Source organism: Oryctolagus cuniculus, chromosome 8 (assembly GCF_964237555.1).
Source record: "Oryctolagus cuniculus chromosome 8, mOryCun1.1, whole genome shotgun sequence".
NCBI classification, from domain to species: domain Eukaryota; kingdom Metazoa; phylum Chordata; class Mammalia; order Lagomorpha; family Leporidae; genus Oryctolagus; species Oryctolagus cuniculus.
Genome location: NC_091439.1, coordinates 63,948,142 through 63,973,627, shown reverse-complemented (window position 1 = coordinate 63,973,627; position 25,486 = coordinate 63,948,142). Strand labels below are relative to the sequence as shown.

The window sequence follows — 25,486 nt, the reverse complement described above, 5'->3', positions numbered from 1 at the left end:
CAGAAGAGAAAGCTTAGCTTTCAAAGGAGCTGTCCAACAACAAAATAACAATACCAAGTATATGCTGGGGCTTTTTCACAGCAAGCACTAGGCTGAGCATTTTATATATAATTTATTTCATCTTAACAACTTGCAACATTAGTATCATCATTTCCAGTCTTCAGTAAGAGAAATGGGTTCAAGGTGATCACATGACTTGCCCATGGACACAGATCTGGCAAGTGGAACATACAGGATTTAAATCCAGGTTTTGCCTGGCTTTAAACTTGTGTTCTCTCTACACTTTGATTCTGCCTCTCCATCACTAAAAGAAAGTATGTAGGGGAGGGAGACAGCAGGCTGCTAATCATCTAAACATCTTTCTTTTGCAAGACTGTTAAACTATTAAAGGTACTTCTACCTTCAACAGCCCATGGTTTTATCTCATATATCCTGATCAAAGCCCAGTTATTATAGTAGCTATAGAATTCTGGATACAAATGCTCATCACTCCATTGGTGGCATCTTTTACACCATCTTCATTTTAAAATAAGCTCAATATTCTAACACATTCTTACATATACTACACAGAGAAAAGGAATTTCGGTATGTTTATTTTTGCAAAAATGAGAAGTACAATGAAGATAGTTCATCGCTCCATTTTCTATATGTCCACATTTTGCACCTTCTGCTATTAATTACAATTTACACTGTGATTTACACTTTTACCTTCCACACTGCACCATAACCTTCTGAGGCCCAAGAACATGATGTATAGCGAAGCAAGTTGGGAGCACTAAATTTCTGATGCATACTTGGACAGAACAGAAGAATGTATCCGTAGAAAGATGGATAGTCAGATGGATGGTTTGAAAGTGACAGAAAGGTTTTCAACAGTCATTTTACAATCAGTACAATAATCTGTTTACCAACTGGGGTACTGCATCATACTTAGAAGCAGGAGGTGGAAATGAAGCTTTCATTGATACAAGAGTCATGGAATATGGATTTAAAAGGAAGGCAGAAAGTCCACTCACAAAAAGCCTCAGGAAATACAAGATTTTTCCTGGCTTCAACAGTACTCAAAGAGAAGAAAATTTAAATTAGATAATTCACTAAATCACATTTTAAAGATCAGTTACTTTTGAATCTTCTATCAAAGAAGGCCAATCTTAGCATAAATAAATTACTGATCATAGAATTCCAGGCATGATATCCCCTGGGAGACGTTTGAGGAAGTGTTCATAGAGCACTTTGAAATCAACCTAGACATGCCTATCAATGTTTCAAGATCTATTTAGTTCACAGACTTGGCTGGTAAAGGCAAAGTCTCCCATTGCAGGTCTCAGCCTTTTTTTCCCCATAGAGATGCACATGGCAAAACAGTCAAGTGAACAAAACAGTAGCATGAGTGAATCCAAATGTTAATGAACTGCCAACGAAAACATACAGGGAAATAAATAAAGTATAATTTCCACTGTAATTAAAGGCATACTGGTAAAATCCAACAGACTGCAAGTTATGCAAGATGCCCACCAAGGCTGCTGCAACTCCAGCCTGTCCCATCAGAATGAAATAATATTTCAAGGCTGAACTTGAATCTACATTAAACATAGATATTTTAAAATTGAGTCATTTGCAAACTTCTGTACACTGGCCTCAGTAGCTGTTAACACCTCGGAGCTGAGGTAACACAGCAATGTGTTTTGACACTGCAGTTGGAAGCCAATGGTCTCCTACAGGTGGCAGTGAAACTTAAACTAGTTATCAAATTACAAACCAATCCACTAGGTTAACCAAATTCAATGTCCTTAGGAGCTGCTTATCAACAACTTTCAAAGGCCAGGCACAAGTAAGGGCAGGCAGAAGAGGCAGGGTTGGCTCTGGTGCAGGGTACTGAGTTGCTTTTTAGTATGATTTGAAAAGTAAACAAGGCATGTGGCCTCTCAATTACCGCACAAATACTCCCATGGTGTCAGACTATCGCCCTGTATTTATTACTTGCCTGTACTGTAAATAAAAGGTGAAAGCAACACCTCTAGGAAATCACTGTTGAATGCACCTGCTATTTAGATTTCCTGGGATGTTCCTACTTAATAGAGCAGACAAGGTGCTTCAAGGTGACTCCTGGAAGCTGTAGAGAGCCTGGGAGAAAATACAAGTTACAAAATTTCAATCAGAAAGCTATGAGGACTAAGAACATCACAACATAACGACATCACAACTGTATAATCTTTGTTTAGGTGGTATTATGGGATGCTGGACAGGCTTACCCATGAAAGACCCTTGAGTCCCAAGTAGCTTAAAGGTCAGCTTGAGGCCAGAAAAGTGCAAGAGTACTAAGTAATAAGTACTAAGGGAACTAAGCTGAAGGTGTTGGAGGTTGCATGGATGCAGTTAAGCCAAGATGAACTTGTCTCCATTTTCAAGGGACCCAAACATCCCAACTTGTATTTAAAGGAAGGCTACTAGGATACAGAAAGATCTAGAAACCATCCTGTATGGGGAAAAACTGGAAGAATTAAGAAAAAAGCTATTTTTTGAATAGTAAACGAGTTCTCTTATGAAAACCATATACAGCTCATTCTCTAGAACTCCATAGGGCAATGTTAAGAAAATCAAATGTGTATTCAGAGGCTAAAGTATGCTCAAGCATAAGGAAGCACTGTTTCTGGTAAGAAGTGAGAGGTGGTAAGGAGTAAGGAGCTCTGTCTCATTAGATGTGTACCTGTAGTGGTAATATTATCATCGGTCAGGGAGGCTGGTCAGGAGGGTCCACTTTAAGGGTGGCCTGGGCTACAATTCTGGTGTACCCTCGAGTTCTAGAAATCTGATTCTAGGAGTCTGATTCATTTGTTATGCACAGGCTCACACAGGAACATGAGCAAGTTGACAGAGAAAGCACTTCCCTTATAACCCCAATCCTTCCTCCCAGCACATGGTCAGAGGACTAGATCTGGGCTAGAAGGGAAATGAGATTACTAAGGCTCCTTCCAGCTTCAAAAATCTCATGATGTCAGGTTAACCATTCTTTAGCACACATACAATGCTCATGTTTACACCAAAATAATTGAGAATCATTTGTATCTCCATCCAGCCATTCCCCACAAACTACTACAGTGTTAAAGGTCTGGAACCAGTCCTGGTAAAATGTCTATAACTGGTTAATTCTTGTTGTTTTGTTGTTGTTTTGTTTTGTTTTTTAAAGCTCACCTAACTCTGATGACTCCAAATACTATTTTCTCTTCTTCAGCTGATAGGGGTTATGGACACATGAGTGTGAGCTACTGCAGAAAGAGCCACTCTAATATTTGAAAATTGTAGTTAAAAATCACCATTCAACCTTCCTTACTCATATTTCATAATCTGCTTCTTCCACAATTTAAAATCCTTTAATCATCATGAGGACTTTTTTTTTTTTCTTACATACTCCAAAATTTTACACATCCTTTTATGGAAGAGGAATGAGAATGAGTACTCAGGTAAAATTCTGACTGGAGGCCAGGCCAGAGAGATTCCCTCCTGGTTACTGAATGCAAATTAGCAAAAAAACAACAGCAAGACTTTGCACAGGAAGTTATAGTTTCCCTGCCTTCAACTCCTTGAAACAAAAATATTTCTGCACTGGGGAGATTCAGTCAATCCTGGCCCTTGGAAGACACTGAAAACACTGCTTCAGAATGAAACTGAAGTGGAGCTTGGAAAGCCTCAGCTGACCTACATTAACTGAAAACCATACAACCAAGTCTGAGCCAGTGCAGGTTCAGTGGTCACCTGGAAGGACATGACTGAGAGTAGGGGCCTCGTCATACTTCCTCCCTGTTGCTATAGGTTCCAGGGCTGAGCTTTTCTGAAAACACTGACCACATCAAAGGACCATCAAGAGAGCTGACTCATGAGCAGCCTTACTCATGTGCTGGGTCTGAAGATTTTATTACTGGCGTATACACAGTCATCCACCTGGATATGCAAAGTATTTTACATCTTGGTTACAACTGCTAAGTGTATTAATTTTTATTTGTTTGCTTTTGGGCACTGACAAGTCTAATCTAGGCCTCCCAGATGCTAGCTATACAGCTCTTCCCTCATCAATTATCATCATTGGTCTTCCTGAAAAAGACACTGTCATCCACCTTTGAAAAAATCAACCCATATACTTTTGGACTGACATTGATGCACTGAGAACCCAGCACTCTCCCTGGGAAAGCCATTCGTGTCAGTAACGCTTCTGCATGCTGGCTATCAGACAAAAGCCACATAATCCCCGTTAATGAAATATAGTCTTTCCAAAACCCACCTGAAAACACACTGATACAGCACTGGGGCTTACAAATCAAGAAAATTATTACACACTTGTAGGCTGACCATGATTTAAGACCCATAAAATTTCAACTTAACAAAGAACTCTACAATTTAGAAATTTAAATCCATCTTATTACCTTCATTTGTGATTTCATTCATTCAACAACCATGTATAAATGCCTATTCTGCAAAGGGCCATGTGCAGAACTAAGGATACAAAGATAAATGAACTGGGCTCCTCCCTAGAGAGGGCTCCCCACTTCCTGGGGAGAAGAGGCACATACGTACACAAATGATCACAGCAGCATGCTTTTATCAAGGTATCCTTCTGAGAAGGAGAGGCCTTGTCCCTTTACTGGAACTTAAGGTTTCAGGAGTTGTGGGTCCCAATGGATATGGCATTTGAACTGAAGGGTGAATGAAGAGAACTGAATGATGGGAGAAAACTGTTGCAATCCAAATAAGGCCCAAACAGAAAAGGTATGTGTTTATTTTATAGCATTAAATACATGAAAAAAGATTTTATCATTTTCAAAATATATTTTAATTCCTTTATAAAGAACAAACAAAAAATACAAACCTGAAATCCTGACTCAGATTCTATCATTTTAAGAGAATATATTGTGCTTTGAATTTGATAAAACAGCACAGCTTACAAGATGTTTAGAAACATATGCCAACGGATGGCTCATAGCCACTAAGAGTCAGCAGAGTTGGTGCCACTTTTTTTTTTAATTATCATAACCCATATGTCTTTCCATTGGATAGCATCCAATGACATTTTGGGGGCCAGAGGAGGGCAGGAGGTTATGTTGAAGAAAGTAGCATTTCTGGATTACAAAAGCATCACAGAAAATAATAAATTGTGATGTAAACAAAGAAAGAGTTTGGGTGTGTTTTCGCTTTTTGCTTTTCTTTTTTTTAATGAAACTTGCCACGTCATTTCCCTTTTAGTCAAAGTATGAGCAATGACTAAAATACATAAATTAAAAAAAACAACTACACGCCTCCACTTCTCAGGAAGTAGACTATATAACATATATGTGAGTGTAATATTATATGTACACTTAATGAATCCAACACTGAGAGGTTAACTTCTTTTTTCTCACTTGTCAAAAGCTGATTAGCCTAAGGGCACATACAACAAAAACTGAAAGAAAGCTTTTAAGTTCTACCTAATAAGTCAAAAAGGATTTCTCACCTTTTAAGTTCAGCAGGCAGAAAGCCAGTCCAAAGGGCCAAACAACAAAACTTCCCTCAATCTGACCTAACTGTGTCACCTTACTAAGGTCTCCTTCTTATAATCATTCTGATTGGGCTAGACAAGGATGCATTCCAATTCACAGTCATCACAAAGAACCATTTACACAGGGGCAGACCTTAAGATACACTCAAAGTAAACATAATCTGTCCCCTTTTATTGCTTCAGAAGGCAAGTGGGAATTTTGAAATGGCCAAAACATTCAACAAGAATTTATTCAATGCATAAGGTATTGAGCCGGAAGCAACCAGCACAATGACCATATTTTCTAAAGTAAAATTCTGAATACACATATTAACAAATAATTTCATACAACTTCCAAGTTTATCCAGTAACAGGGAAGACAAAGTTTAGACAATGATATATTAGAATTGAAAAACATTTTAATGTTACACAGAAACCATTTAACATTTTAAATCAGAACCAGTAAGTTTTCCCCATAAAAGAAAAGCTAGGCAATACTGTTACCAGAGGGGGAAAAAAAAAATCTTTAGTCTTAGAGTCTTATAGCTGACAGGAAAATTTGCTTTTAATTTAGCTCCATATAAATAAAGCTCTATGAAGGTCAACCATCATTCTTCTAGTTTCGTAACTGCAGAAAGTACCTGAAATTGACAAACATTGTAAGGTGGTATGTCATAACCTGTAGACAGTTTTCAAAATCCCTGGTATTTACTTGTTTTACTATTTTGCAGACACATGCAGAATTTCCCCCTTACAAGAAACAGAAATTCACTTACAGTCTGATAGGACCTCTTTTAAAACAAAAGTTTTAGGAAATTTTGTCAAAAGACAAACTTGTGGGTTAGAGGAATAAAAAGAAAAAAAACTGTAATTCTCCATGATGGTCTCACAAAGAATCTACCTTAATATCAAAAAAACAGCATTTTAAATAATTTATTGCCACTTTTTCAGTTGTCTTCATTGTTTTTAATACCTGGGAATTCTGCGACCTGAGTGCACATTTGTGAAAACAAGTTTGGGATCCTAGCAAAGGGTCAAGGTCTGCAGGTAAACACGCCATCTGATTTAAGCAACTACTCAGATCACTTAACCACGGCGCAGTGCGAAATTTTTTCCGTTGATCTCTTATAAGAAACATATATTTTGGCTTCATGCAGTGAATTTCAAATGTTGAAAGTATCAACAATACTTGAGGCTTAATTTATAAACTGAAATCATATTTCAGTGGCTACACCACTCCTACTCACTCTGTTCTTATAAAAAGTACAATAAGTAATGAGTACTGGCTTATGTTTTCACCTGTGCTTCCTATAGAAATTAACAAAATTTTTAAGCAAGTACAACAGTGTGGGTCAATACCTGTAGTTCAAAGAGGCTTACAATAGCATCAGCCAAAACAAAAGCAAGCCAAAATCTTTCACAAGAGAACATGCTATTCCTACTTCTCTGTATATGTTTACCTGAATAGAAAACATTTAACAGTATTTCTTTAGTGGGCCTCATGCCAATATCTAACCATATTATAACTGTGTCACCATGCTAAATACAAAAATATAAAAGCATCTTGTCCTAACCAAATTATTTTACACATACAATAATTTAGTGAAACAAAAAAAAGAAACAAAATGGGATGACAAATATAGCAAAAAGGTGTCAAGAGTCAAAAACATTTTCAAGCAAGAACAGCTTCTTTATAGAGAAAAAAAGCGGTTATACTTACCTGCTGCTGCACCCTGGTCCCACCTGTGACCATTCTATCTATTCTGCACCCATTTCTTTAACTATAAAAATAAGTGATATCATAAGCCACCAATGTAGACACAAGACATTTACAGCTTTTAACACTCATACACTACTCTTGAGTGACCTGAAATATATAACATATTGTCATTTGTGATGTCAACAAGTGAATGAATCATTATTTCCAGGGTATGAGATCAAATATAACCACTCGGGTCTCCCATATCTCCTTTAATAACCCTGGGTCCTCAATGCTAACTGGTAGGTACAATTATTACTCTTTGATAAATGGAGAAAACAGCCTCTGAAGTTATCTAAAAGTGGAATTGCACAAGGTAGATTTCAAGATCTCATCATTTCTCTCTAGAATATCAAGAGACTGCTATTTCAGAAAGTTGCTGAAAATACATTAGTTTTTTAGTAATTACCAAAATTCCATATCATGACTCATGACCATTCTTCATAGTTGTGAAGGGGTTCAGTATATTTTCACAAAACTTTCAACATGGAAATTTACTTGGGTTTGCTAAAGGGAAAGTATCTCTAGAAAAATGCTGGTTTTCAATGAGGTCACTCTAAATGGATTATTTGGTTTCATAATTAGTTTTAACTTTACACATGGCTGACACATAAAAGATAAGAAATGGCATAAGAGGCCAACTACTAAAGTTATAAATGCATGGAAGGTATATCAAAGCCTTATTTCATATCTGTGAAAATACAAATAAAAGCAGATCATAAAATATGAGTAGGCTTTTAAACAAACATTTTTTAACATATACAAATGTTAGAATAAATTGTATTAACCAGATTCTAAGGTATTAGCCTTTCACAATTCAGTGGAATATCTTAAGATATATTGTCCATTTAAAGTAAAGGTTATTCCCCCTACATTTCCCAAAACTATTACTTTTTAAATGTTGATTCTTCTTGGTTTTTAAAATCACTGATGAACTCAACTGATTGTAACATAATGTCAGTAAAATAAATTCACAATGAGCTCGTCTTATGATACCAGAAAGAAATGGTATTTACTACTCCATTTCAAGATCCAAATGTGATATTTACTACCAGGGTAGAGCATTTTCATATTCATTTTAAGTATGTAGTATTACCAGTCCCACTCAGAAATACTGGTGGTTTGAATCCTGACTTACAGAATAACATTTTACTCAACCAACATCTTCTTGCTTATACGCTCTTAGATATCTTTCCAGAATTTTCCTACATGCACTCTGTGTACACACGGCACATGTAAGCAGACAACACACAAGGGAAAATGAATCCCCATAACCAAAAGCAATCTTACACAAAGCACAGCTGTGCACTATGTAACTGAGAGAGAGTCCCCAAACTCTACCCAGCAATTTATCTCTCAACAGCCTCCACAGTTCTGAAATGTCTACCATGAGAATCAGTTCCGAGTTTGGGTTAAGTTTGAAAAAGGTCCATTGCCAAATACCCGGAGGTGGAAAGACAGCAGGGGTCAAGAGATGTATCAAAGCCATATACTCTTTACTACACACATTTTCATTTCCTCCAAGTATCTAACTGTCATACAGCAAAGTTCTACAGTCAACATCAACATGGAACATTAGGGCCAAAGTGCTCCAGGCAGGAACATCCAGAGAGAAATGAAGAGAAGCCAGTTTGGAACAAAGTGTCCAAGAGCACCAACGCAGAGAAAAACCAGGCTGTATGGCACACTAGGGAGACAGGACATGGATAGTCTGTTTATTGACCTCAGTTCTTCACCTTACAGCTATGCAACAATTCTTTTAAAATAGAATGTAAAAGAGCCAAAAGATCAAACTATGCAAATTTCCAACAAATGGCAGCACCAAGATGTTTTCTCTGAATTCTTTTATGTTCTACTGTTTTAATCCAAGAACAGTCAAGTGACAGGTTTGCTAACTGAAGTAACTTCCTTCTTTTTCAAAGGTAATTGAAATGAATGCTTTGCATGCACCCTGCCATCATTCATTTTTAAGGTTTAGAAAATTTAGGAGAGGACCAGTATTGTGGCATAGCAGGTTAAGTCAAAGCCTGAGATGCTGGCATACCATATGGGCACCAGTTTGTGTCCCTGTTGCTCCACTTTCAATCCAGCTCCCTGCTAATGGGCCTGGGAAAGCAGTGTAAGATGGCCCAATAGGTTGGGACCCTGCCACCCACATGCCAGACCCGGATGAAGCTCCTGGGTCCTGAATTTGACCTTGTCCAACCCCAACCTGTGCAGCCATTTGAGGAGTGAACTAGCGAATGAAAGATCTGTTCCCCCCACGCACCACCTTTTTTCCCCACTCTCTCCATAACTCTGCCTTTCAAATAAGTAAATAAATATTTTTAAAAAATTGATGGGGTCTCTCTTCACCGATTCTACAAAATTCAAAAATGACACGATTGACACTTAAATTCACCCTACCTTTCTAACATTGCATTCTGCAAGGACAAATCCAGACAGCTCTCATCATATTACTAACAAAACCACCAGGACAGCACAGCTCTATTTGTAAACAGCAATTTGCTACACAACAAAAACCGAATTGATTCATGAAGGTAACTGTAAACAAACACCATGACATGCCATGGTAATGATGAGCCCAGTGTTTCTTACTCTCACAATAAGTAAGGTAAAAATACTACATGTAATCTGTAAAAGAGAAACTCTAAGGAGCGCAAGTATTTCCAAGGATAATACTCCTGTGTTAACGAATGAATTAAATTTTGATTGCTGAGATGAAGTTCTAACAAAATTTCTAGAAAAGTCACGTTTTCACTGTGTATCACCTAATTTCAGCAAACATGAAAAATCACTTGATAATTTGTTTTCCACTTAGGGTACCCGTCCTTTCCACTCATTAAGCACGTGTATATATACTCAAGGAGAAATGTTATTTCAAAGAAGGCTGATAATCAAAATACATTACCATCTCAAATAACTAACTTGGGAACAACATATTGTCTCCAATCTTGAATACTGCATTTTAAGATAATAATATAGGGTCTACAAAGCATAACAAATAGCAGCAATGTGCCCACCTTAAAATCTGGGTTCACCATAAAACTTTTTTCTATGAACAAAAGTTCACATTGAAAATTTCACAAGACCCCTACCAAAATAAAGGTAAAATTAACTTTTCCGATTTTGAGTCTATTATCCATATCTTTATTTCTGTGTTGTAAAATATGTAAATCAAATTTTTGGAATTATGGGTGGGTATGTGTACTCATAATGAAAAATCATTTATAATAATATCAGAAAAAAGCAAAATAGACATGAAATGATTCTTGCACATTAACCGATGAAGACAATACAGAACGTATGAACAATTATTTTTACATTTTTCACTTAACAACAAATTTACATATATGTTAGGAATCCACATTTCCTGATTTAAAGCAGGGAATGTGACATTATGTGTACACAAGGAATTTTTTATTTTTTTGACTCCCAACATATGTACTGGTATCATTTGAACTGTGGGCTTTACAACAGTTGTTTTGAAAATGGGTGATCTTAACCTACAGATTGAAACTACACCTAAAATTTACATATTAGGGAGTTAGTTATCATTTTTTCAGCAAAAACCTTAATTTCTGAAAATGTCAACACAAGCCTTTATTGGTAAATAGTTCTTCTGAATGAATTAGAATCGACTATTTACATAAGAATTCATGCCTGCATAAAAAAAATGAAATAGATGTGCATTTGTTCTGCAGTCCTATTTACAATCATTTCTGCATATCTCTTCCATTTTGATGAATTTATGAATCCTGCACTGAGGCAGAAATAATTCCAACATAACAAAAAAAAATAATATTCTCTTCTCCGAGAGTTCTCTCTCCCTCCCTCCCTCCCTCCCTCTCTCTCTCTCTCTCTCTCTCTCTCTCTCTCTCTGTAAACCTGAAAGGAGCAAGGAGCATTACTGAAACCCCAGAGGGGTTCATGTGTCATGGTCTTTAGGCTACTGGGTTACTTCCCAAGTGCTCTTGGTGCAAACGACTTTGCCGCCGCGCGCACACACACACACACACACACTACACCACCAGCGATGTTTCGGATTTCACAGGCCCGCTGCTCTCACAGCCCATGCCCACGCCTGCTTTGCTGGATGCCCTGACCCGGGGAATGAGGGATACTACTTAATCCTGGCGGATCTGCGGCGTTGTCTCATCCTTCCAGGATTCCTAGGACGGTTCCTCCCCCACTCCACCTTGGAATTCGGGGAGGACGGTGGGTTCCCCTTGAGATGGAGAAGGTGACCATGCCTGTCTACTCCTGGCCCCCACGCATCCCGGCTTCTGTTCGCCGGTCACCCCAGGGCCATACTCCGAGGAGGGCAGAGAAGAGACAATAAAGGAATCGAACTGTCCCTTTGGAGGCAGGTAGCAGGGGCAGGGAGGAAGCAAGACGGGAGAGGTTGCCACGGGAGAGGTGTGCACGCGCCAAGAGCCCTTCAAGAGCAATGACAGGTCGGCGGGGGAGCGCCGGGGGCGGAGAGCGAGGCTGGAGAACTGCCTTCCGCGTCTCTCCCCGGGCATGCGGGGGAATCCCGGGGGCGGCGGCGGCTCCCGGGGCCGTTCCCGCCTCCCGCGGCCCCCACGCGCCCCCCGGGCCCCCTCCCGCCCGCGGCCGCCCCCGCCGCGCGCGGAGGCAGCGCCGGGCTCCCCCACGCTCTCCGGCTCTCTCGCGAGTGCTGTGCAGGCCCGTCCAGGGGGAGGCGAGGGGGAGGGGGCGCGCAGGGAATTGCTGCAATGGAGCGCCGAGAGCCCTGCCCGCGCGAGGCGCTCGCTCCAGAGCCACGGCCACATAAAAATGCCCCATGAATTTTTTAAAAGCCATAAATCACCACCACCACCATCCTCCTCCTCTCCCCTCCCTTCACCCCCTCCCTCCTCAGCGAAAGAAAACCATAAACCTGATCCTATGCAAGCCTGCGAGCAGCCACCCACTTCCTATTTCTGTCACAGCAGCTACACCCTGCCAGCAACCACCCCCCGGGCGCCCCCTCCCGCCACCACCATCGCCACCGCCACCGCCACCCCCGCGGCCGCCACCGCCTCCCCGCGGCTCAGCCATTTGCCAACGGACGCCCCCGTCCACACCGACACCCCCGGCCGGGCAGGGAGGGCGGCGTGGGGGAGGGAGGGGGGTGCGCGGGTTGCACAATATCCTAGAAGGTCCGCGGCCGGAGCAGGGAGCGGAGAACCGGGCCGGGGGGAGGGGAGGCGATCGGCGAACCGCCCGGGCGCCTGCGGCACTCGGTGCACCCGGGCGACCGCGGCGCTCCGCTTACCTTTCACCACCCTGTCGGTCGTCGACAACTTGGGATCAATCGCCTTGGGCTCGGACATCTCCAGCCGCCGGGGAGGGGGGGGACAGCGACACGCTGCTCGTCCGTCCGACTGCACACCCCGACCGGACCGGCGGGCCAGACACTCAGCGCCGCCGCCGCCGCCGCGCTGCAAACCGCTCGGCTGGAGGTCTGGGCTCTGAGCTGGCTTTAAAGTTACTGCCTTCTCCGCGCGTCCCTCCTCCTCCTCCTCCTCCTCCTTCGCCGCCGCCGCCGCCTTCACTCCTCCTCCGCCGCCGCCGCCGCCAGCCCCGCCGACTCGCTCCGGGCTGCGCGCGTGTGGGGGTTATTTATTTATTTTCTGAGCACGCCTCCCGGTTCTTCTTTTATTCTTGAGGGGGGGGTGGGTGGAGGAGGGAGACTGGGAGCAGAAGCGCACGGGCGAGCACCCACCCCGGCACGGAGACCGGGCACCGCGGAATGGAGCCCCACGCGCGCACACGGCCGGGATTAAAGCCGATCACATGGGGAGGGCCGGGGGCGAAGGAGGAGAGGCAGGGCCGCCGATGTCAGTGCCACCAGCTGCGCCTCGGCGTCCCCGGCGGCGGCGGAGAGGCGGCCGCCGCTGCTGCTGCTGCTGTAGCTGCTGCCGCTGCCGCCGCTGCTTCCCCACAGCCAGCGCCGCCGCTGCCCGCCGCGGCCGCCGGAGACGTCCCGCCGCCGCGCTCGCCCGCGCTCGCCTCTGCCTCCTCACGCCGCTCCTTCACTCACACAGGCACAGCCGCGGAGCTCGGCAGACACAGTCCCGGGTACAACCTACCCTCCTCCGCCAGCACCGCCGCCGCCGCCTCCTCCGCCGCCGCCACCACCGCGCCCGCCTCCGCCTCCTCCCCTTCCTCCTCCCGGCCCCCGCCTCTCGCGCGCCGGCAGCCTCCTCCCCGCCGAGCCCGCCCCAGGCCTCCCGCCCCGACGTCGGAGCCCCGCGCGCCCATTGGCTGACACGCGTGTCACTCCCTGCCAGGCGGCGGCCTCCCCGCTCGTCCCGCCTCCCGCTCCTCCTCGCCGTCCCCGCCCTCTGCTCTGTTTTCGCCGCCGCCGTCGCCGCCGCCAGTCCAGCGGGCCTGCTGCCTGCGCTGTGCGCCGCCTGCTCAGGTGTCACTGGGCGCTGCGGGGCTGCGATTAGGGAGTGGGAAGGGGCCAAGGGGTCGCGGCAGGGAGGAGAGGGCCAACACCGGGGCCGCCTTACTCCTTTTTGGCCTCCTTCCCGGGACCCCCGCACACACCCCCCGCTGCCTCTTTGGCAGCCCTGCCTTGCCGGCTGGGTTAAGCCGCAGTGTGAGTAGCCAAGTGCGGAGGGTGTCCGGGGTGTGTGCGTGGCCCGTGACGGGGCGAGAAGAGGAGGCGGGGAGAGGCGGGCAGGGGGTGGGGGAGGCCGAGCGCCGGAGCTCGGGGCCCCGCGGCGCAGCTGCTGGGGCCGCCGCAGCTGTCCAGGAGCATCGCCAAGGCTTACCTTGGGGAGCCGGACGCCGCCGGCGGTGGGGGCGTGTGTGCCTGTTCCCAACGGAGTGGGGGCGACCCGTGTGCACGCGGGGACCAGGCGGCGGGCGCCCTGCCCGCTGGGCCGCGCGCGGTAGGGCTGCCCGAGGAGAGTGGGCATGCGGCCTCTCAGTCACCCGGGGCAGCGCGGCCCGTCTCCAGGGAGAAGCGAGATGGCAAGCGGAAGGCAAGACGGGGGCGCCTTTCCCCTGTTTGGCATGCTGCCGCTGGTAGTGATGGGGCACGCCACGTCTTCCTCCCCGCTCCGACCCGGCTCTCGGTGCGCCTGATGCCTTCCGGGACCTGAGGGCCCAAGACAGTTCCCCACGCCTTTCCTCTGTGGGAAGGAAGACAGTGGGCGCCTCGGGAGGAAGAGGCGATGGTGGCCCCGTGCCCCTCTGACCCTTGCGCCGCTCGCGGGCCTGGAAGGTCACTTCGCACACCGGTCTCCCCCACTCACCCCGTCGCCAGAGGACCCACAGGAGGTTGGAACTTTGTGAGGTGTTACAGGAAAGCTGGGGGGAGTGGGGAGGGGGAGTTGCTCTAACCCTCATTCCTTCCTGTTTCACTTAAAAAATTCACTCTCAGGGTCCCCCCCCCTTTTTCTTGAATTGGAGATGACCTCAGCCAAAGACCCAATACAAAAGTTTAGGGAGCTAGGAAAGGGAACCAAGAGGAGGCTCTAAGGGGCAGAGATGACAGCTCAAACTCGAAGTGTAAGTTTCAGTAGCAAACCCGTGGCCAGAGGGCACGACTTGAGTGGCGTGGCCTGCCAAGGAGCAGGAGTGACACTGCAACCCCTGTGAGGCTCTGCAGGGATACCCTAGCCAAAGGAGCAGGTGCACGGTGCATCCCACCAGCTCTGGGAGGCTGCCCAGAATAGTATGTGGTACTTCTCTGTTCAATAGATCAGTATCGTGCCCCTTTTAGTGGTATGCCCTTTGCTGTGGTAGGTGGTGTGTGTGTGTGTGTGTGAGTGAATGCGTGCACGCACGTGCACACACTTGCATGTGTTGGGTGGATGTATTTGAAAATCGTCCTTGCCCTCCATAAAGTGGAGAATCCTGTGGAACTTTCAGACAACAGCAAAGTGAGCTGGGAGAGGTCACTGTAATCTCAGGAAAGAAAACAGCCTCCTGGGCACGGGCAGAGCTGGTTGCTCAGGCAGGTTTGGGAAGTTGGTCCCCAGCCAGATGGCACATGGCGCCAGAGGGCTGCCAAGACCCGTGGGTGCAAGGGGCCTGCATCAGGACAGAGCAGGAAACCGTGCCCGGGGATGCTGGTCTCCCAGCCCATGGCATTCTCTCCCTGTGCTGCAGGGAGACAAGGCCCCCCGTTATTTGCACTGTCTTTTCAGCAGCTATAGGAAAAGCAGCAGGGAACCACGACCAGAAGTCTCAGAATGCCAGCACCACAGCAACGCTTTATGATACTGATAGGAAATAAAGGCACACCTTTCGGTCACACCCTTCAGTCCACTACAGGTCTAGGACACCTCCTAGCTGAGGTATGTATGGGAACAAAACATGAATCATAATCACTTCAACAGGCTTTCTCAGCAGGCACTCTGAGTTCCATAACTGTTGAAACATGCACACTTCTTTTTTTCTTAATTTTAATTTTTATTTATTTGAAAGAGTTAGAGATAGAGAGAGAGAGGTCTTCTATCCACTGGTTCACACCCCAAATGGCCACAATGGCTGGAGCAGACCTGATCTGAAGCCAAGAACCAGGAGCTTCTTCCAGGTCTCCCACGTGGGTGCAGGGCCAGTGCACTTGGGCCATCTTCTACTGCTTTCCCAGGCCATAACAGGGAGCTGGATCAGAAATGGGGCAGACAGGGCTCACACCAGCACCCATATGGGATGCTGGCACTTCAGGCCAGGGCTTTAACCTGCTGATCCACAGCGCTGGGCCCACACGCACACTTCTTAAACAAAATCAGACTCTATGCGCAGTCTTTGATTATAATACCACTTACTTAAGATTGCCTTACATTTACAATTTATATTTTCAAGAAGTTACTTCAATTCCCCAGAGGATGACTTTCACAATGTCCTCTGCTTATGAAAAAATAAAAATTAAGGAAAAAAAAAAACACTTGGCAAAAGAGGATGTTTTGTCTACCCAAAGAAATTGTGTTTCCTCTTCCTTAGTATAATCCTCTCTGGGAAGCATCTGCCCAACTGGGGATTCTGTTGCCCAGCTCAACCCTGCATTCATTTAGATCTAAGTAGATCAGTGTGAATAGTTCTGATCTATGGATCGTGGACTAAAAACTCCTGTACTCCTGTGACTTGTAGACCAACACAGTTGCACAGCACATTTGGATTCTCTGGTCATTGGGCTCACATCCTATAGCCAAATGGAAGGGCTACTCATGGCCAGGGCAAGCAGAACACCAGATGAGTCTCTTAATTACCACATAGAGGAGTGCTACCCACACAGTGAAAAAAAAAAAAAAAATCTATGTTAGACCTTACTTAGAAACTTCTGTGTTACTCCATTAAAATCTGGGGATATGTTTTTTAGAGTCACTAATATTACCAAATTAAGGTCAAAAAGTAAAATCCTTAGTAAAATCGAGAATTATTGTGTAACTGCTATGTAAGAGAACTATCAGATGACTAAAATTATTCCCATTTCTTTTAATAGCTGAGCAGCAAGTCTTGATTTTCTGTAAATGAATTATTTATTTACCAGTTGTGCTTTGAACACCTGTGCTAGGTACTATGTCACATGATGCATAAGTGTATGGACTGAAAGTTTCAGTGGTTTAGTTCATTCAAGGATCTCAGCATCTTGTTATATAAGATTTATAAGCATATTGTCTTTGCTGGCATGTAAGTGTAAGGTACTATTTGCTCTTGTTCCTGGAAAACACAAAGTAATTGACTATTAATTTCATCAAAACTAATAATAAAGTATGTGGGGAGAGAAACAACATTTTGTGGATTTGAAGTCATGTATATTTAAATGCTTCACAGAGTTTATTTCCATTGATGCAAATCTTAGTAAATGAAAAAAAAATTTTGAATTGCTATTAAGTACAATGTCAGATTCAGAGGCATTTAATTAAATAAATAAGTGAAATAGAAAAGAAAGAAAGATACTGTGTTTTATGTCTTGTATTGAAAATAAACTGCTTTTGAAATTCTGGACTTTGGTGCTTGAATGAGTCACTTGGACATTAAGAGTGGAATAATGACTTTTGATTATGACTTTTTTTGCGGCAGGTATTTTGTTCTAAGGAGTTGATGGTAGGTGATAGTATCCTTGATCTATTCTCAGTTGGGTTGTTGAAACACAATACGGAAGTAGAGATCCAGCCCTGTTAGGACCATAAATATGTTTGAGAGTGATTTAGTATCTTAAAGCTACCTCCTGTGACATATTTTTTTTTTTAGATTTATTTATTTATTTGAGGGCAGAGTTACTGAGGGGCAGAAGCAGAAAGAGAGAGGGCTTCCATCTGCTGGTTCATTCCCCAGATAGCCATGAAGGCCAGAGCGGTGCTGATCCAAAGCCAGGAGCCAGGAACTTCTTCCAGGACTCCCACACAGGGGCAGAGGCCATCTTCTCCTGCTTCCCAGGCCATAACAGAGAACTGGATCAGAAGTAGAGCAGCCAAGACTAGAACCGGTGCCCATATGTGATGCTGGCACTGCAGGAGGTGGTTATATGAACTACACCACAGTGCTGGCCCTGATAGGTTTTTAAAAAACTTAGTGCCAGAGGTATTCAGGAAAAAACTTAATTTTTCAACAGTAATTATGACTTATGGAATTCTGTGCTAAATTTTCAACAGTAATTATGACTTATGGAATTCTGTGCTAACTTCAACATGCAGAGATATATTTTACATAATATAAAATTATGATAATTCATTTAATTTAATAAATATTCATATTTGTGTATTGATTTCATATCTCACTCCTGGGCCCAGAGTAGTTGCTCATCTAATTTTGTTGAGTTTAACATGTGTTGATATCCATGATATGAAGCACTGGGCTAAATACCACCAACCCTTCTCTCAGAAAAATTTCAATGCGACCACCCACAAAATAATAATTACACACATATATATGAGGATACTTCAGAACCGTGGGAAAATAAAAAATTTTATTTTGGTGTAAAAAAATGGAATCCACATAATTTTTTTATAATACACATTTCCCATGCACTTTTTGAAGACCCCCCACACACACACTCATATGTATGGATTTCAAAAAATTTTGCACCAAAATAAATTTACCTTTTATTTATTTAGTTTAAATTTTTTATTGATTTATTTGAAAGGCAGAGAGAGCGAGTGAGCTCCCATTGTCTGGCTTGTTTCACAAATGGCCAAAATGGACAGGAGTGGGCCAAGCCAAAGCCAGGAATGGGGAACTCCACCCAGGTGTCCTACAAAGGTAGCTAGGAACCCATTTACTTGAGCTGTCTGTCACTGGCTGCTTCCCAAAATGCAGATCAGCAGCAAGCTGGAATTAAAGCCCAAGGCAGGAGTGGAATCCACGTACCCCAGAGTGGGATACCATCATCTTAATCAGCATCTTACCAGCTGGGCCAAACTACCAACCCCAGACTGACCTTTTAATTCCATTTTTCCATCAACTTTCTTAAACTCCCTCATACATATCATATAGCCATACTGCAGAAAACGGTTTTAGACCTTTCTCCTAGACACTGTGAAATCTAATTTCATTACAGATTTTGAAATCATAAATAGATCCTTGGTGCCAAGGAAAAAAATGTTTACATTCAAAATAACTGTAAATTGAAAACTCCAAGTTATATACATGCTGTAATGCTTTGCATTCTGGCTTTTTTTAAACTCTCAGAGTATTTGACCTAAAAGGACCTGACCTTTACATATGCAGTGTTTTGAGAACTCTTCAACAATAACAACAATAGGCTTCTTAATCAAACTATAGTTATTACCAAATTGTAGGGGACCTGGTTGGTCAATTTAGAAGAAAGGCTTTAATGGCTTTTAAAAGTGCATTTGCATATAAAGAATCAATAAAGTAATTGGAAATGAGTTTCAATCATCAAAGCCTGCAGAGAATTACCTTTATTGGAAGTAGATTTTGCCCATTATGGATTAAAAATTCATGAATTTGCAATAAATATTCTGCTATTAAAATAAATCTTGTGCTTAAACCAGTAATCATTCCATTTGTTTCTGATTATTGAGATTTTGTCTTACTAGTACTCCCGGCTAGTGGAAAGCATGTCCAATGGGTATTTATTGAAGACCTGTACATATCAAGCACTAAGATATATAACATGAAAAAAAAAAAAAAACAACACAAGACTCTACCCTCATAAAACTTACCTTCTAATGAGAAAAAAAGGTAGAAAAGAACAATTAAGAACAATAGGCCAGTGCCGTGGCTCAATAGGCTAATCCTCTGCCTGCGGTGCCAGCACCCCAGGTTCTAGTCCCGGTTGCTCCTCTTCCAGGCCAGCTCTCTGCTGTGGCCCAGGAGTGCAGTGGAGGATGGCCCAAGTCCTTGGGCCCTGCACCCCATAGGAGACCAGGAGAAGCACCTGGCTCCTGGCTTCGGATCAGCGCAGTGCGCCAGCGGCAGTGGCCATTGCGGGGTGAACCAACAGAAAAGGAAGACCTTTCTCTCTGTCTCTCTCTCTCACTGTCCACTCTGCCTGTTAAAAAAAAAAATAGAACAATTACACATACATGCATCTATGACATCAGGGAACTAAGTGGTAAGCATCAACACAATACACAGTGGGAAAGCCACTGAAAGAAGTGATGGGGAAAAAGCACCATGGGAGATATAAGTGATGGGGAGATAGAGAGATCATACAGCAAAGGCTTCTCCAAACAGTTGAAATTAGAACAGATATTCAAATGCAGTGATATCCATGCAGCTATACAGAAGAAAAGAGTTCTGGCTGAAAGGAACTGCATATGCAAATGCCCTGAGGTAAGAGTCTGGTTGACATTTTCTATGGACTGTGTTAGAGGAGGCCAGCGCAGCTGGAGCAAAATGAACTAGAAAGAATGGTACAAGATAAGGTCAGGGAGATCATGGAAATCCACATTATGTAGGTCCTTACAGAGAGGAAAAACTGATTTTTGCTCTGGGCAAAATCAGGAATTTTATCAGGAAAGTGGTATGGTCTGACTGAATGTTTTTTTGTTTTTTGTTTGTTTGGCTTTTAGTGTTGATTCTTTTATAAGAATTGTGGAGGTTGGGGATTTGGTTTTTCTTTTTGTTTTTTTATTTATTCTGTTTTTGTAAGAATTGACTGTATGTACTGGTAAAAAGGAACAAGGGGTAAAATGTGAAGACCACTGAAAAGATTATGGTATAATCCAAGGGAGAACTAAAGTGGTTTGGATTATGTCATTTAGCAGGGTGTGGTGAGATGCATCCAACTCCAAATCTGCTTTTAAAGTAGAATTAAAAGTGTTTGCTGATGGATTGGATGTAGGATGCAGAAGAATTGAAAAGAAGAGTCAAGATAAACTTCGAAGTTCTGGGTCTTTGCCATTGAAGATGGGTGTAACCGTTTATGAACACGGGACACTGGGAGTGGAGAGCATGTTTTATTGAGAAGATCTAAAACTGGTTTTCAGTACGTCCCTGTTGAGGCTCCTGTTGTAGGTGGGAGTGGAGATGGCATGTTGGCAGTTGAACTTATGAGCCTGGACTTGACAGAGAGTGTTTTTCAAGTCTGGTGTCTACAGCTGCAGGTTCAGGGCAAAGTTGTGCTGGGTTTCAGTTTCTGAGTAGGTAGAAAATGAGGGATCAGTGAAGCCAACTGAAAGGAGCAGCTTGTGCCTCAGGAAGGCTCAGTCTCTGAAGCCAAACAAATGAAGCAAACCATGCTGATAGGTTGGGTACAATAATAATAGAACTGGTTATTGGTTTTGACAAAAGGGGAAATTATTGGTGATCTTAATGAAATTGTCTTATATTCTAACCTAAAGTACCACCTCATCACTCTCTACTTCTTCATACTGATTCAGTTCCTTTTCCTATTTATAATTATTTGGCTTTGGATGTTTGTAAGTGTGTGTGTGCATACTGTATTTGTCTGTTTCCCTGCAACTAGGTTATATGAAACGAGACTAAATTCCAGTCTATGTCATGCCCAGCACATACTAGGGGCTAAATAATGTATGTTGAAATACTAAATATTTGATTACAATGGTATCTGGGTAAGTGTTTTCTGATTTTTCTCAACAGTTGAAATATGCACTTGAAAATATTTGTGGGAAAATCAAGCTTTCATGTTAAGGTTTTTAAAGTTCCCAAATCAATGTTTACAGAATAAAGGCAGTTGACTCAGGATGAGACATGGAACGGGAATTCAAGAGTTTAGTTTTTAGCATGAGGTGTGTTTTCTCACTGTAAGAATAATCACTGGTGTAAATCCAGGGGAGGGCATAGTATTACTCATATTTCCTCTTTCTCCAAACACACAAAGGGTTCAATTGTTTGCAACATCTAAGCTATTCCCTGGTGATAAGTTAGGCCAGACATCAGCAATTTTCAGGGAGGAAGTGAGCAAAATTTGGGTTGTGGTTGTTTAAAAGCTGTCCCTCAAAAGAGTTTCATTTCATGGTAGACGTGCCTTAAAATGCCCATCTGGCCAACCACTTGCCACCTCCCCCCTGTTTTAAGTATGATGCCCCAGTCACCTCCCCTAAGTGAGATAATCAGGTCACAGCCTCAGCCACTGCCATCACTTGTGGACCAACTTGGGCCAACATCTAGCCTGAGGCCATGCAAGGACCTATTATCTTTAACTCCCTTGACCTATATTGAAGAAGCAAGCTAAGCTCATCAGATGTTCTCTGTGAAGAGCTTGACCTTTGCAATTCAAAAGGAAGGTGATAGTCAAAGGAAAGACACTGCAGGTTGGGACTGAGGTGTTCACTGGCACATGACTCATGTGCAAAGTATATAAACAGATGATGCCATTCCAGTCAGGGGAGCAATATGTCAGTTAGGTGTGGTAAGAGCAGGGAGAATATCCAAAATCTGTGTTCCTTTTTGCCTTTGCTAAGGTCTGATTGTTTACCTTTTTTTTTTTTCTGGTTATGTAAGATCTCTCAATATCCTTACAATAAGCTCTGTGCTCTACAGTTGGGTTCAGTATTATGTCCCGTACTATATGATTTTTCGTAAGACCCTCTCTCAATCATATAGAAGATAAAAGGAGCAATTAGGTTTATTACTTCACTCTCAGTAGATTTTCAGTAGGTGATGCCTTCTGATTCTGGTGCCTATGGGAATCTTTTACTTCATTCAGAAAATGCCTATATTATGCTCCTATCATTCCTCATCCTTGCTATCTCTATAGCTCACCCATTCCAAAAATGAAAAGAGTAAATCAGTATAGCTAGTGAAAGAGGGAGAGACACACACACAGATATTCTAAGTAGGAAGTCTTGGTATGTTTTGGAGCTATTAATTGAGTATTTTCCATGCCTAGTTCCCTGTCACCATCAGGAGGTTATATAGTCTGCTGCAGTGAAATCTGAAATTCTCAGGAACTTAGCAAAGTTTGAAGTCCTTTGCAGTTCTGGGCAGAACTCCAGGACATGGAGCCTCAGTGTGCTGACTCAGCATTCCAGCCTGCTACAATCAGAGAGCACAAATACCAACACAGGCTTCCACAGTCACCCAGCAGGGAGGAGAGGACTGGAGAGGTGAGCCCCAGAAATTGGATGCTATTGCCTGGAAGTGAAAATCATGAATAACTAAACTCACATTTCTTTGGCCTAAACTCATCCTTTGGCCACACATTATTTCAAGGGGGCCAAAGGTACATGATCCTCCCATATGTCCAACATTAGAGGGAGAATAAACACTTATAAAAGGATAATAATGAGGCCGGTGCCGCTGCTCACTTGGCTGATCCTCTGCCTGCTGCGCCGGCACCCTGGGTTCTAGTCCCGGTTGGGGCGCTGGATTCTGTCCTGGTGCTCCTCTTCAAGTCCAGCTCTCTGCTGTGGCTGGGGAAAGCAGTGGAGGATGGCCCAAGTCCTTGGGCCCTGCACCTGCATGGGAGACTAGGAGGAAGCACCTGGCTCCTGGCTTTGGATTGGCTCAGCGCACTGGCCGTAGTGGCCATTTGGGGGGTGAACCAATGGAAGGAAGACTTTTCTTTCTGTCTCTCTCTCTCACTGTCTAACTCTGCCTGTCAAAAAATTAAATAAATAAATAAAAGGATAATAATGATAATCAACATTTCTAAATAACCCATTTAACCATCTAGGCCTGCAGTGTACTGTGATACCCAGTGACTAAGGCACACGACTTCTCTCTGCATCACATACCAAGACAGACATGGAATTACCATGGCTCCTGATCTGTGTATTGGATTAAGCCTCTTCTTCTAGCCCTGTTGCAAGGCCTCTACTGGTATAAATCTGATACACTGTACTTGGACTGGGTTGTGATATTATTGTATCTTTCCTGAAGCCCTGAAATCTTGTGTCAGATTTCTGGCTGTCATTATTATTTGTTGTAATTTCCCTGGCTCCCTCACAGGCTAAGATTTAGCTTCTCCTTTACCCTTAACAGTCCAGTGCCTATGTGGGTGGGTAGTGTTGGGGCAATAGTTGATAGTTATTAATATTATACAAACTAGACTAGGGAAAATGCCCCCCTTAATATGTCTTAGCTACAAGCAGAAGGACTAACTACAGGCAGATTATGTGCACAGATGAAAATATATAAGTATACATATATATATACACACACATATGTACACACATAGAGTGAGTCATGACCTTTTATAAGAAGTTAATAAGGGGGCCGGCACCATGGCACACTAGGTTAATCCTCCACTTGTGGTGCCGGCATCCCATATGGGCGCTGGGTTCTAGTCCCAGTTGCCCCTCTTCCAGTTGAGCTTTCTGCTGTGGCCTAGGAAGGCAGTGGAGGATGGCCCAGGTATTTGGGCCCCTGCATCCACATCGGAGACCAGGAAGAAACTCCTGGCTCCTGGCTTCAGATCGGCACAGCTCCGGCCATTGCGGCCATTTTGGGGGTGAACCAGTGGAAGGAAGACCTTTCTCTCTGTCTCTCTCTTTCACTGTCTGTAACTCTACCTCTCAAATAAATAAATAAATAATCTAAAAAAAGAAAATTAAAATAAATAAAATTTTTTAAAAAAGAAGTTAATATGGCCAGTTTAATAATATGTAAACATTATTATCTGCATAAGTATGAAGCAGTTTCTGTGAATGTCATGTTTTAGTAGTATTTTGACATAGTGAGACATGTTTTTTCTCTTATTTTGTTAGTTCAGCAGTATTATGGCTTGTGTCATGTGTCAACTTGGGGAGCCAATTATTTAATAAAGTCCAGGTGTTACTGTGAAGGTATTTTGCAGGTGTGATTAAAACCTACAATCCATGGACTTTAAGTAAAGGAGATTGTGCTCAATAGTATAAGTAGAACAATACCAAACATGGTTGACTAGAGGCACCAGCTGCTCTTCTCTTCCACAAAGGAATACCAGTGACAGAGGAAAAGAACAAAATAAACACCTGTTAGTCACCGGAAGACTTGAAGGAGAGTACTGGAGAACAGTATGGATGAAATAGAAAAACTGTGGCACACAGAGACTCCAGATGGATGGGTAAAGAAGGGAACAAAGTATCTAGCATCAGGTTTCTCATTGCCCTAGTCTAGATAAACTGGTTTGAGCCTGGGTTTAACCCAAGATGGTCACGTGATAGGAAAAAGGTAAACTCTAGGTGCCCAACAATCCCCACTGACACCATGAACAACTGAATTTTTTGCTGCTGGTGAATCCTGCAACCTTCAAGTAACAAGTGCAATAGGGAGAGCTGTTAGGGAATGTGTACATGGCAGTGTCCCGGGGGGGAAACCAGATTCCATCCACCAGGCTATTACTGCACAGGGCCATTTTGAGACCAAATCCAACCACACTACACTGCAAAGTGGCCCCACTCCTGGCTCTGCGCCATGTGCAGATTGAAATACACATTCCTGTCACTACACACACACTGCATCACAGTCACTGGAGCCCAGAGGTGAGGACAGCCCTGGGCCACTAGAACATCCACACCCCCAGAAGGTGTCTGGAAACACATAGGCTTTCTGCACCCATGCCATACTACACACCCAAAGGCGTCAATTATAGATAAAGAATCTGTATGGAGACTACATTATGGCACAATTAGAATCCAAGCCAGCAGAGCACACCAAACTGACACCCTAGGTAACATCTTCAGGAGAATGTCTCTTACTATGAAAGCTACTTTATAAAACAAGAAAAGAAAACAAATCTGCTAGATGTGCAAATACCAACATAGAGACACTGGAAATATGAACAAATAAGGTAATATATTGCCTCCAAAGGAGTAGTGCCTCCCAAAGAAAATAAAATT

General features: G+C 43.4%; 2 protein-coding genes across 2 annotated transcripts in view; one reads left to right on the top strand and one right to left on the bottom strand.

Annotated features, from left to right (window-relative positions):
* PPP3CA (protein phosphatase 3 catalytic subunit alpha) overlaps positions 1-12,952 on the bottom strand; it is a gene marked incomplete at its 5' end in the record, with an annotated part of 325,463 nt that extends 312,511 nt beyond the window's left edge. Inside the window, 1 exon segment of the mRNA NM_001082692.1 lies at positions 12,547-12,952. Within this exon segment, the coding sequence (NP_001076161.1) occupies positions 12,547-12,604 (58 nt within the window).
* A 71-nt stretch (positions 12,953-13,023) lies between these two features.
* On the top strand, positions 13,024-13,542 carry LOC138843313 (sterile alpha motif domain-containing protein 1-like). Its single transcript, XM_070047113.1, has one exon. It carries the CDS (start codon positions 13,024-13,026, stop codon positions 13,540-13,542), a length of 519 nt encoding a protein of 172 aa, XP_069903214.1.
* Positions 13,543-25,486: the final 11,944 nt, after the last annotated feature.